We start from the raw sequence: 13,765 nt of genomic DNA on the forward strand, positions 1-13,765 counted from the left end.
GTCATGGCAGGTCCTTTTGCCACCGGAACCTGCAACGGAAGATGGCGGCCGGCGCGAACTGCAACGGAGGGTGAGTATAGCAGGTTTTTTTTAAATTATTATTATTTTTAACATTACATTTTTTACTATTGATGCCGCATAAGCAGCGTTAATAGTAAAAAGTTGGGGACACACAAGGTTAATAGCGGCGGTAACGGAGTGCGTTACCCGTGGCATAATGCGGTCCGTTACCGCCGGCATTAACCCTGTGTTAGCGGTGACCGGAGGGGACTATGCGGGCGACAGGCACTGACTGCGGGGAGTAAGGAGCGGCCATTTTCTTCCGGACTGTGCCCGTCGCTGATTGGTCGCGGCAGCCATGACAGGCAGCTGGCGAGACCCATCTGCGAATGAATAACCGTGACAGACAGAAGGACAGACAGACAGATGGAAGTGACCCTTAGACAATTATATAGTAGATTAAAAAGCCAAAAGGTCTTACATAACAAAAAAGCCTGCTACAACCGTCACCCCACACTCATGGACCTGACCCAGCAATTAAAGTGCATATACGTACATAGACTCGATACACCATATCTTACTACAATCCAGTGATTATAGTATGCTATACAAAATAATGAATTGTTGCCTGATTTGGAACAATGTTTTTAGATTCATGAATGCCCAGCAGGTTTGTCAACCAAACAACAAATATAATGAATAGGGATGGGTGTCCAGGCCAAGCGACAAAATCTAGGTGCATGTCGACAAGAGATCTATATATTTAATAGTCTAATGGGCACTTCCGTCTGTTTGTCTGTCTGTCTGTTTGTCTGTCTGTCTGACACGGAAATCCCTTGTGGCCACGGCCAATCAGCGACGAGCACAGTCCGGCCACGAATTTGCCCCTATTGCAGCATCAATAGTAAAAAGATCTAATGTTAAAAATAATAAAAAAATAAAAAATCATTATATACTCACCATATAGATGTAGATGGGCACTATTCCTTTCTAGGAGGCATAGGGGGACACTATTCCTTTCTGGGAGGCGCAGGGGGCACTATTCCTTTCTAGGAGGCATAGGGGGACACTATTCCTTTCTGGGAGGCACAGTGGGGCACTATTCCTTTCTGGGAAACACAGGGGGGGCACTATTCCTTTCTGGGAGGCACAGGGGGGGGCACTATTCCTTTCTGGGAGGCACAATGGGGCACTATTCCTTTCTGGGAGGCACAGGGGGGGGCACTATTCCTTTCTGGGAGGCACGGGGGGCACTATTCCTTTCTGGGAGGCACAGAGGGGGCACTATTCCTTTCTGGGAGGCACAGTGGGGCACTATTCCTTTCTGGGAGGCACGGGGGGGCACTATTCCTTTCTGGGAGGCACAGAGGTGGCACTATTCCTTTCTGGGAGGCACGGGGGCACTATTCCTTTCTGGGAAACACAGGGGGGGGGCACTATTCCTTTCTGGGAAACACAGGGGGGGGGGCACTATTCCTTTCTGGGAAACACAGGGGGGGCACTATTCCTTTCTAGGAGGCATAGGGGGACACTATTCCTTTCTGGGAGGCGCAGGGGGCACTATTCCTTTCTGGGAGGCACAGTGGGGCACTATTCCTTTCTGGGAAACACAGGGGGGGCACTATTCCTTTCTGGGAGGCACAGGGGGGGGGCACTATTCCTTTCTGGGAGGCACAATGGGGCACTATTCCTTTCTGGGAGGCACAGGGGGGGCACTATTCCTTTCTGGGAGGCACGGGGGGGCACTATTCCTTTCTGGGAGGCACAGAGGGGGCACTATTCCTTTCTGGGAGGCACAGTGGGGCACTATTCCTTTCTGGGAGGCACGGGGGGGGCACTATTCCTTTCTGGGAGGCACAGAGGTGGCACTATTCCTTTCTGGGAGGCACAGGGGGGCACTATTCCTTTCTGGGAGGCACGGGGGCACTATTCCCTTCTGGGAAACACAGGGGGGGGGCACTATTCCTTTCTGGGAAACACAGGGGGGGGGGCACTATTCCTTTCTGGGAAACACAGGGGCACTATTCCTTTCTGGGAGGCACGGGGGGGGGGCACTATTCTTTTCTGGGAAACACAGGGGGGGCACTATTCTTTTCTGGGAGGCACAGTGGGGGCACTATTCCTTTCTGGGAGGAACAGAGGGGGCACTATTCCTTTCTGGGAAACACAGGGGGGGCACTCTTCCTTTCTGGGAGGCACAGTGGGGGCAGTATTCCTTTCTGGGAGGCACAGAGGGGGCACTATTCCTTTCTGGGAAACACAGCTGGGGGGCACTATTCCTTTCTGGGAGGCACAGTGGGGCACTATTCCTTTCTGGGAGGCACAGAGGGGGCACTATTCCTTTCTGGGAGGCACAGAGGGGCACTATTCCTTTCTGGGAGACACTATTCCTTTCTGGGAGGCACAGTGGGGCACTATTCCTTTCTGGGAGGCACAGAGGGGGCACTATTCCTTTCTGGGAAACACAGGGGGGGCACTAGTCCTTTCTGGGAGGCACAGTGGGGCACTATTCCTTTCTGGGAGGCACAGAGGGGGCACTAGTCCTTTCTGGGAGGCACAGTGGGGCACTATTCCTTTCTGGGAGGCACAGAGGGGGCACTATTCCTTTCTGGGAGACACTATTCCTTTCTGGGAGGCACAGAGGGGAAACTATTCCTTTCAGGGAGGCGCAATTCCTTTCTGGGAGGCACAGGGGACCACCATTCCTTTCTGGGAGGCAAAGGCGGCACTATTCCTTTCTGAGAGGCACACAGGGGGCAATATTCCTGTATGGGAGGCACTATACCTTTGTGGGAGGCACAGGGAGCACTATTCCTTTCTGGGGCCACAAAAGGGTAATTAATACTATGAGCAGGACACACTGGATTTTAATACTACTAAAAAGACCAGTCTCACACGTCCAGATTTTTCCGGTACGTGAAAAACCGGTCCCGGAGCTATCCGTATCCGTGTGTGCACGTAGGCCATCCGTGTGTCGTCCGTGTTTCTTGCTCATGTGCTGTCCGTGTGTAGAAACATTTGTTTCAACTTTAACCCCATGACTTTAAAAAAAGCACACGGACGGGATCCGTGTGCGGTACGTGTTTACACGCACCCATTGACTTTAATGGGTCTGTGTGATCCCACGAACTGACATGTCTCCGTGTTTTGCACACGGACACACGGTCGGTGAAAACACGCTGACATGTGCAGAGACACATTGATTTTAATGTGTCTACGCGAGTCAGTGTCTCCGGTGCTCCTCACGTATCAGAGCCACTGACGTGTTGTGAAACCGGCCTAAAAGGGAGATAACTGTTTATAGGACAAAAAGAGAGGGCCATTTTGCATTGAAGCACAGAGGGGGTATTACTTTATGGGGTCACCATACATAACTTTGTAAAACAGAAGCCTAAACAGACAGTAATGGGGGCACCGGGGTAAGAGGGGGACGGGGGAGACGACTCCTCGGCGGCCTGGGCTAGTCACAGTCACGTGGTCACTCGTTGCAGACAGTCCCCATGACCTGCCAATCAGACGTGAGCCCGCCCACCCAGGAAGATGCTCCTGTCAATCACCCGGCGCGGGCCCCGCCCCCTCGCGTGTGCGAGAAGTGAATGGTAAGTGACGAGCGGTGACGTCAGACGCAGATGGAAAAAGGGAACCGACAGAATGGCTGCCCAGTGCCGGAGCCCTCGGTGCACGGCGGAGAGGAAGGGATTCCGGCGGGAGCTCGACTCCTGGCGGCACCGGCTCATCCACTGTGTAGGTAAGTGGAGAGGAGTGCGTGTGGCTGTATTGTCTGCCTGACAGGAGGAGGAGCGCCCGCTCCGGAGTCACACAACTGACAGCAAGGAAGCAAAACAAACCGGAGAGTTGTGGCCTGGGACCGAGTCACCTGCAGGCTGTGCCCGGAGAGCGGCCGTGAGCACCGTGTGTCAGGTAGGTGGAGAGTTCACTACAAATGCCCCGGGCGGCCGTGCTCCCCCTGCGGGGGATGGGACAGTCCGGCCACACCGTTACTGTCCATAGTCCGTAACTTGTACTCCTGGACGGCACCACCGTGTGCGGGAGCGCGGCCGGTACCCCCCTCACAGGTGGCGCTGTCCGGCCACAGCACTCCGAGCGCCACGCAGGAAGAGCGCGGCCGGTGCCAACCCCCACCCCCCACAGGGGTGCACGGCCAGGCCGAGGGCTCCGGGAGCGACTTCCGCACTGCGAGCCGCAACTTCTCCTCACGGGTCCGCAGGAGGAAGCACGGAGCCGCGTGTGACGAGAGAGCTGCAACCGTGCACATATGCCGGTAACATGCCCGGGGAACCGTGTGTAATATAGATAGATGGATGTCTCTGCGTGTGGTGGGGAGGCCCGGTCCTGTCATAGGGGACACAATGCCTGCTCCCACCCCCCATGTATTGTATGGCACCGGACCCCCGGGCAGTAATGTTCCTGTAATAATGGATTCCTGACCCACAGTGTGCTGGTAGGTGTTACCGTCCCCCCCCCCTGTATTAGTGTACTGTGGTAGGTGTTACCGTCCCCCCCCCCCCTGTATTAGTGTACTGTGGTAGGTGTTACCGTCCCCCCCCTGTATTAGTGTACTGTGGTAGGTGTTACCGTCCCCCCCCTGTATTAGTGTACTGTGGTAGGTGTTACCGTGCCCCCCTGTATTAGTGTACTGTGGTAGGTGTTACCGTCCCCCCCCCCCTGTATTAGTGTACTGTGGTAGGTGTTACCGTGCCCCCCTGTATTAGTGTACTGTGGTAGGTGTTACCGTGCCCCCCTGTATTAGTGTACTGTGGTAGGTGTTACCGTCCCCCCCCCCCTGTATTAGTGTACTGTGGTAGGTGTTACCGTCCCCCCCCCCCCCCCTGTATTAGTGTACTGTGGTAGGTGTTACCGTCCCCCCCCCCTGTATTAGTGTACTGTGGTAGGTGTTACCGTCCCCCCCCCCCCTGTATTAGTGTACTGTGGTAGGTGTTACCGTCCCCCCCCCCCCCTGTATTAGTGTACTGTGGTAGGTGTTACCGTCCCCCCCCTGTATTAGTGTACTGTGGTAGGTGTTACCGTCCCCCCCCCTGTATTAGTGTACTGTGGTAGGTGTTACCGTCCCCCCCCCTGTATTAGTGTACTGTGGTAGGTGTTACCGTCCCCCCCCCCTGTATTAGTGTACTGTGGTAGGTGTTACCGTCCCCCCCCCCTGTATTAGTGTACTGTGGTAGGTGTTACCGTCCCCCCCCCCTGTATTAGTGTACTGTGGTAGGTGTTACCGTCCCCCCCCCCTGTATTAGTGTACTGTGGTAGGTGTTACCATATCCCCCCCTGTATTAGTGTACTGTGGTAGGTGTTACCGTCCCCCCCCCTGTATTAGTGTACTGTGGTAGGTGTTACCGTGCCCCCCCCCCTGTATTAGTGTACTGTGGTAGGTGTTACCGTGCCCCCCCCCCTGTATTAGTGTACTGTGGTAGGTGTTACCGTCCCCCCCCCCCCTGTATGAGTGTACTGTGGTAGGTGTTACCGTCCCCCCCCCCCCCTGTATGAGTGTACTGTGGTAGGTGTTACCGTCCCCCCCCCCCCTGTATTAGTGTACTGTGGTAGGTGTTACCGTCCCCCCCCCCCCCTGTATGAGTGTACTGTGGTAGGTGTTACCGTGCCCCCCCCCTGTATTAGTGTACTGTGGTAGGTGTTACCGTACCCCCCCTGTATTAGTGTACTGTGGTAGGTGTTACCGTCCCCCCGCCTGTATTAGTGTACTGTGGTAGGTGTTACCGTCCCCCCCCCCTGTATTAGTGTACTGTGGTAGGTGTTACCGTCCCCCCCCCTGTATTAGTGTACTGTGGTAGGTGTTACCGTTCCCTCCCCCCCCCCCCTGTATTAATGTACTGTGGTAGGTGTTACCGTACCCCCCTGTATTAGTGTACTGTGGTAGGTGTTACCGTACCCCCCTGTATTAGTGTACTGTGGTAGGTGTTACCGTCCCCCCCCTGTATTAGTGTACTGTGGTAGGTGTTACCGTACCCCTCCCTGTATGAGTGTACTGTGGTAGGTGTTACCATATCCCCCCCTGTATTAGTGTACTGTGGTAGGTGTTACCGTACCCCCCTGTATTAGTGTACTGTGGTAGGTGTTACCGTCCCCCCCCCCCCCCTGTATTAGTGTACTGTGGTAGGTGTTACCGTCCCCCCCCTGTATTAGTGTACTGTGGTAGGTGTTACCGTACCCCCCTGTATTAATGTACTGTGGTAGGTGTTGCCATATCCCCCCCCCCTGTATGAGTGTACTGTGTAAGGTGTTACCATATCCCCCCCTGTATTAGTGTACTGTGGTAGGTGTTACCGTCCCCCCCCCCCCCTGTATTAGTGTACTGTGGTAGGTGTTACCGTCCCCCCCCCCCCCCCCTGTATTAGTGTACTGTGGTAGGTGTTACCGTCCCCCCCCCCTGTATTAGTGTACTGTGGTAGGTGTTACCGTCCCCCCCCCCCTGTATTAGTGTACTGTGGTAGGTGTTACCGTCCCCCCCCCTGTATTAGTGTACTGTGGTAGGTGTTACCGTCCCCCCCCTGTATTAGTGTACTGTGGTAGGTGTTACCGTCCCCCCCCCTGTATTAGTGTACTGTGGTAGGTGTTACCGTCCCCCCCCCTGTATTAGTGTACTGTGGTAGGTGTTACCGTCCCCCCCCCTGTATTAGTGTACTGTGGTAGGTGTTACCGTCCCCCCCCCCCCTGTATTAGTGTACTGTGGTAGGTGTTACCGTCCCCCCCCCCCTGTATTAGTGTACTGTGGTAGGTGTTACCGTCCCCCCCCCTGTATTAGTGTACTGTGGTAGGTGTTACCATATCCCCCCCTGTATTAGTGTACTGTGGTAGGTGTTACCGTCCCCCCCCCTGTATTAGTGTACTGTGGTAGGTGTTACCGTGCCCCCCCCCCTGTATTAGTGTACTGTGGTAGGTGTTACCGTGCCCCCCCCCCCTGTATTAGTGTACTGTGGTAGGTGTTACCGTCCCCCCCCCCCCCCTGTATGAGTGTACTGTGGTAGGTGTTACCGTGCCCCCCCCCCCTGTATTAGTGTACTGTGGTAGGTGTTACCGTACCCCCCCTGTATTAGTGTACTGTGGTAGGTGTTACCGTCCCCCCGCCTGTATTAGTGTACTGTGGTAGGTGTTACCGTCCCCCCCCCCTGTATTAGTGTACTGTGGTAGGTGTTACCGTCCCCCCCCCTGTATTAGTGTACTGTGGTAGGTGTTACCGTCCCCCCCCCCCTGTATTAGTGTACTGTGGTAGGTGTTACCGTCCCCCCCCCCTGTATTAGTGTACTGTGGTAGGTGTTACCATATCCCCCCCTGTATTAGTGTACTGTGGTAGGTGTTACCGTTCCCTCCCCCCCCCCCCCCCCTGTATTAATGTACTGTGGTAGGTGTTACCGTACCCCCCTGTATTAGTGTACTGTGGTAGGTGTTACCGTACCCCCCTGTATTAGTGTACTGTGGTAGGTGTTACCGTCCCCCCCCTGTATTAGTGTACTGTGGTAGGTGTTACCGTACCCCTCCCTGTATGAGTGTACTGTGGTAGGTGTTACCATATCCCCCCCTGTATTAGTGTACTGTGGTAGGTGTTACCGTACCCCCCTGTATTAGTGTACTGTGGTAGGTGTTACCGTCCCCCCCCCCCCCCTGTATTAGTGTACTGTGGTAGGTGTTACCGTCCCCCCCCTGTATTAGTGTACTGTGGTAGGTGTTACCGTACCCCCCTGTATTAATGTACTGTGGTAGGTGTTGCCATATCCCCCCCCCCTGTATGAGTGTACTGTGTAAGGTGTTACCATATCCCCCCCTGTATTAGTGTACTGTGGTAGGTGTTACCGTCCCCCCCCCACCCTGTATTAGTGTACTGTGGTAGGTGTTACCATATCCCCCCCCTGTATTAGTGTACTGTGGTAGGTGTTACCATATCCCCCCCCTGTATTAGTGTACTGTGGTAGGTGTTACCGTTCCCCCCCCCCCCCCCTGTATTAATGTACTGTGGTAGGTGTTACCGTACCCCCCTGTATTAATGTACTGTGGTAGGTGTTACCGTACCCCCCCCTTGTATTAGTGTCCGGTCAGATGTAAGAGTTACTGACAAGCAGACCAGTGACCTGTAATAATACAAGCAGGTGGAATCCATATTATTACAGAGGTTGGTCAGCTATAAATCCTTCTCGTAGTGATATCCGTTCCCTTCCATGTAGTATCCTGTATATCCCTACTCCGGACGCCGCCGCCCCCTCTGCTCCGGACGCCCCCTTTGTTCAGACGCTATTGTTGCGTTTCTTCACGTTCCATAAAATGTAGATTACAGCAGTCGCTCTTTGCGCACGGCGGCCCGATCCGTGCATCATTCCTCCATCTGACTTTGTACCTCCAGTTTCGGGGTTCTTATTAGATGACCTTGGAATTGTGATATTTTATTCTGTCACCTTCAACACCTGTTACAGAATGTGATTCTCCTGTGCACGGTCTAATCGATACTATGTGAGCGCTGGCGTGCGGCGCTGGCACAGGGGTACGTCCTGCGCTCCCCGTGATGACGTTGCCAATGCTTCCCGTGATGACGTTGCTAATGCTTGCTGTGATGCGCATCTTTGTTACGTGTGGGTGGGTCCTATTAGTTAACGGATCCTTTGTGTGGCCGTGTACATGGGTAAAGTGTCAATGACGAGGTGATGTGCGCCCCCTGATGTACAGGATCACCTCCTGGCTGCCTAGATCGTTGCCCTGTAGTCAGAATGAGCACTTTACAAAACATAATTTTACGTAGAGGGTCCGGGGGGGATTTATTTGATGCTAATGGGTCAAGTATTAAAAAATGCCTTTTAAAGCTATGCACACTACATTGTGTGGGTCATAGCTGGATCTCTCATGTATGTAGATGTACAGATTATCTCTATCTACAGGAATCATAGAAGCTTCAGTGCTCCTATGATCCTTAATAGGCACGTCAACCCCCCATTTCTCCCACACAGGTACCCATGATACTTTTTTAGCCCCATATTGAATATCGTCCTAATTTTGTGCGTACATACAACCTTTTTTTTGGATGTACGCTGCTCTTCACGTGTAGGATTGCTTGTTGTCCCTCTTCGTATCCATCTGCTGTGCACAATCCCCGTCTTGTGGATCATTGGATTTATTTGGGTGGCGCAGATTATAGCCCACATGCGGCCTGTGTAACCGTGCTGGTCTGTGATGTTATTTTTATCTAATCCCAGCCTGTAAGAGGCGACCTGTGCCCCGGATCTGCAAATATTCTAACCCCACCCAATATATTAATAGCTGGGAGGCAGAGGAATCATCTTGGAAGTAGTAGAACGTGTTGATTTTTGAAGCACGCTCCTTGGCTGTGCGCCCGCGCTCTGTCATTGGGCACGCTGCTCTGTTGTGTATAAGCTTTTTGACTGGTCTCCCGGGATTGGGGATATTGTGTTAAAGTCTTAATTGCTGTGAATGTGCTCGGTTGCATCATCTGGAGTCTTCTGCTTCTTCTGTAGCCTAGATGGAGATGGACTTTAAGTATAGGGAAGGCACACCTCCCCCTGTTAAGCCTTCATGTGCTGCAGTGCCACTTACTAACAGCTCTCCATTGCATCTGCAGTAGGAGGGGGTATAGGTCAGGGACCCCCTCTGGCTGCTAAACTGTGCTTAACCCCTTGTATACTGCGTCACTGCCATCACACCCCTCTCCTTTAAAGCAATACCACACACCTTCGGAGAAGAAGCGAGCATGTAACCACTCTCCGATCATCGTGAGTAACATTTCTATCCTCTTCTAGAATCTGCTTAGTGGACGGGCGCCTTCTTTGTTAATCTGCATATCTTGGGACCGCTGAACGAATCCCTCGCAGGCGCAAGGCTGAGATAATTAAACATCGGAGACTCCATTTATTTATTTATTTTTTTGGGAGGGGGGAAGGGGAGTCCCATTGTTTCATCATGTATGTCAGTGCTAACACAGCTAATGATTGACAAAAGGTGAGGAGCTGTTCGATATCGCCCGTATGTAAGTTATCGAATATAACATTGACCCTCCGCTCAGTAGATTATGTAACTCGAGTTGTAAGATAAAGCTGCTTTTAGTTTTCATGGCAGAAGAATTTTTTTTTCCTGTAAGTAGTTAGATATTACCAATATGTCCATAGATAGATTTGTACGTATGTGTTCCTGAGGGGATGCACTGGTAAAATCAGTTAATGGTGTGAAATGCGCTAATAAACCTGCATTTGTGACTCCCGTAGCCATGGATTGTGTTGGATTTCTTGTGCGTCAAAGGGTTAACAGTTCATGGGTAATGACAATCGAGTCCTGAAATGACCTTTTATAAGGACACTAATCATCTCTTAATGGACTAAAATAGTCTTCCTTTAGCCGAAATGTTATACAATTTGGCTGCGCAGTGTTCTCGTGTTCGGCTTGTGCAGGGGAGAGGATCACAACTTGTATTGTGCAAGAAAGCGTCGGGTACAAGGAGGAAATGCTTCGTTACCTGGTATTGGTGTGAACTTTCCCAAAGTTTGTGTGGAGCGTGATTGATATGCTTCCTTGTATACTCCTACACACTCGTTACATTGGGAATATTATAGACAAAGAGCATGCCAAGATGGGTACCAGGTTGGTGAGACCCTTAGTCAATTTTACAACATTTTAGTGTTGCGCTACGGCAAGTCCAAATGTACAAACTTTCTTTCCCCCATGACGGCACCACGGAGAGGGATCCGCCCTCAGGGACAGGAAACCTACAGGTGAAAAAAAGCGGTACCTCTCTCTCTCCCACATTAGTTGGTTTCCTGTCCCTGAACGAAGAATGTTTTTTGTGGATGAAGATGATGTCCATCTCAGACCCTTGGGTCCTGCCGGACACTCCAGACCTTTTGTCCCAGGGGCCAGTGTATCATCTACACATAAAAAAAAAACTTACACATGACAGCTTGGCATTTGAGGGAACTCCTAAGCAGTAGGGGTTTCTCTTCAAACTTCATATCCACCCTACTACAAAGTAGGAAACCAGTAACTACTAAAGCATATGGGCGAGTGTGGAAAAAATTCATCGCAGTATCAGGTGCCGACCTAACCAGGGAAGTCCCATTAAACAAAATCTTAGAGTTTTTACAGAAAGGGTTGGAACAGGGGTTGTCTACAAGCACCTTGAAAGTTCAGGTGGCTGCTCTAGGAGCTGTCTACAAGCACCTTGAAAGTTCAGGTGGCTGCTCTAGGAGCTTTGTACAACTATGACCTAGCTAAAAATCGTATCGTTGGATAATAAGATTTATTAGGGCTTCAACTAGATCCAGGCCTATTCCCCTTCATACTACTTCCCGGGATCTAACCTTAGTCCTGAATGCATTAACTAAGGCTCCCTTTGAACCTCTGTCTGAGGTTCAGTTGAAAATCATATCCCTTAAGACCTCCCTTCTCGTAGCTTTAACATCAGCCCGTAGGGCTAGCGATATACAGGCTTTATCAGCATACCCACCCTTTACGCAGATACTGGAAGATAGTCATCCTTACGACCGACCCATCTTACCTCCCGAAAGTTGCATCACAATTCCATAGGACCCAAGAAATCTCTCTGCCCTCTTTCTGCCCCAATCCCAAAAGTAAGGGGGAAGAAGTGCTACATACCTTAGATGTAAAGAGATGCCTAGTCCAGTATCTGATAGCTACGAGGGAGTGTAGGAAGGATAGGGCTTTTTGTTTGCTTCCTGGGTCCACGGAATGGACAAAAAGCATCAAAGGTCATACTGGCAAGATGGATAAGAGACGCCATCACCCTATCCTATTCCTCCTGTGGAGCAGCCGTCCCGGAGGAGATAAGAGCCCATTCAACCAGAGCGGTGGTGACTTCCTGGGCAGAGAGCCGGCACCTCGATAGAGCAGACATGTAGAGCTGCTACTTGGTCTTCTCCCTCTACATTCTTTAACCATTACCGGCTAGATTTAACTTCTTCTTCAGACATCACCTTTGGGAGAAGGGTTCTGGTGGCAGTGGTCCCCCCCTAATGTACAATCTATGTAATTCTCTCCGTGGTGCCGTCATGGGATCAGAAAAATACCATTATCGGTAAGTAACTACGATTTTCCACAGGTCTCCGGACCCGAATTCTACAGCTTCGTATGTTCTAGCTATCAAGTCCAGCTAAGGAGACCACAGACAGTCTTTACTCGGTGTTTCATACTTTTGCAGAGTGAGGCTGCCGTCACACTAGCAGTATTTGGTCAGTATTTTACATCAGTATTTGTAAGCCAAAACCAGAAATGGAACAAAGAGGAAAAGTATAATAGAAACATATGCACCACTTCTGTATTTATCACCCACTCCTGGTTTTGGCTGGGAAATACTGATGTAAAATACTGACCAAATACTGCTAGTGTGACGGCAGCCTAACTTTACAAATAGTCACAGAAAGTTTTTGTTTGCAGGGCTTTTTTTTTTTTTTTACCCCCTACTTTGATTTTAAAGGGAATGTTACTTGAAAGTTCCCATGGTGTATATTTTGGAGCAGCGAATTGATGCTGAAACTTTTTAGCAGTGTTTCTGTAGCCATGATCACATTTTGGTAAATTGCATTTCTTTTGTACGATCTTTTTTTTTTTTGTGTATGTGTCTTCAACTTCTTGGTAATGGCATGTACGTGTTTCATGCGTCTTTTGTATGTTCTCTCCAAATTTACGTGTCTTTCCTCCGTGTTCTTCAGTTTCCTCCCACCCTCCAAAGATTAGTGATTGGGGTTCATGATATAAATACCCTGTGGGGGCAGCAATATTGTGTGTGTATAGTGCTGTGGAATATGATAGCGCTCCATAAGCAAACCATAATAAATAAAACGCAAATTGACTCAGTATAAATTGATATACTGCAGGTCAATTTCCATAGCTGCGTGGAAAAGACTGTGTGCTATTGGCATATGGATGTCATGTTGGGGCGGGGGGGGTTATTCTCTGGGCCAGGACTTGGAACTTGTCTGAAGTGGGTGCTGTTTTTGCAGACCTGAGCCATTCTTGTATTACTCCCTGGCTTCTTGTCTGAATGGCTACTGCAGGAAAAATGCCTGACAAAGAGCAGCCCTAGCGATATTTGCGGTTTGTCAGGGTTGGGCTATGTTCTTCTCAAGATGAGCTTTAGGTGAATTTTTGATGTTGAAGATTTTAACCCCTTTACCCCCTAGGGTGGTTTGCACGTTAATGATCGGGCCAATTTTTACAATTCTGACCACTGTCCCTTTGAGGTTATAACTCTGGAACGCTTCAACGGATCCTGATGATTCCGAGATTGTTTTCTAGTGACATATTGTACTTCATGTTAGTGGTAAAATTTCTTTGATATTTGTTAATTTGTGGGGGGGAAAAAAAACCCCCAGAAATTTGGCGAAAATTTTGAAAATGTCTCAATTTTCCAGCTTTGAATTTTCATGCCCTTAAGTCAGAGACATGTTTCACAAAATACCGTATATACTCGAGTATAAGCCGACCCGAGTATAAGCTGACCCCCCTAATTTTGCCACAAAAACTGGGAAAACTTATTGACTCGAGTATAAGCCTAGGGTGGAAAATGCAGCAGCTACCGGTGAATTTCAAGAATAAAAATAGATGCTCCATACCGTTCATTATTGCCCCATAAGATGCTCCATATAAAGCTGTGCCATATATAATGTTCCATACTGTTCATTATTGCCCCATAGATGTGCCATATAAAACTGTGCCATATAGTGCTCTGCACCGTTCATTATTGCCCCATAGCTGTGCCATATAGTGC

At 50.4% G+C, this 13,765-nt stretch overlaps 1 protein-coding gene across 2 annotated transcripts in view; it reads left to right on the forward strand.

Annotated features, from left to right (window-relative positions):
- Positions 1–3,626: 3,626 nt before the first annotated feature.
- Positions 3,627–13,765, forward strand: part of LCORL (ligand dependent nuclear receptor corepressor like) — a 159,417-nt gene continuing 149,278 nt past the window's right edge. For both annotated transcript variants that reach the window (XM_069744690.1, XM_069744691.1), the window contains exon 1: positions 3,627–3,748. In XM_069744690.1, the coding sequence (XP_069600791.1) occupies positions 3,652–3,748 (97 nt within the window). In that variant the 5' untranslated portion in view covers positions 3,627–3,651. The remainder of the gene's footprint in view (positions 3,749–13,765) is intronic.

The sequence above is a fragment of the Ranitomeya imitator genome, chromosome 1 (genome assembly GCF_032444005.1).
Source record: "Ranitomeya imitator isolate aRanImi1 chromosome 1, aRanImi1.pri, whole genome shotgun sequence".
NCBI classification, from domain to species: Eukaryota; Metazoa; Chordata; class Amphibia; order Anura; family Dendrobatidae; genus Ranitomeya; species Ranitomeya imitator.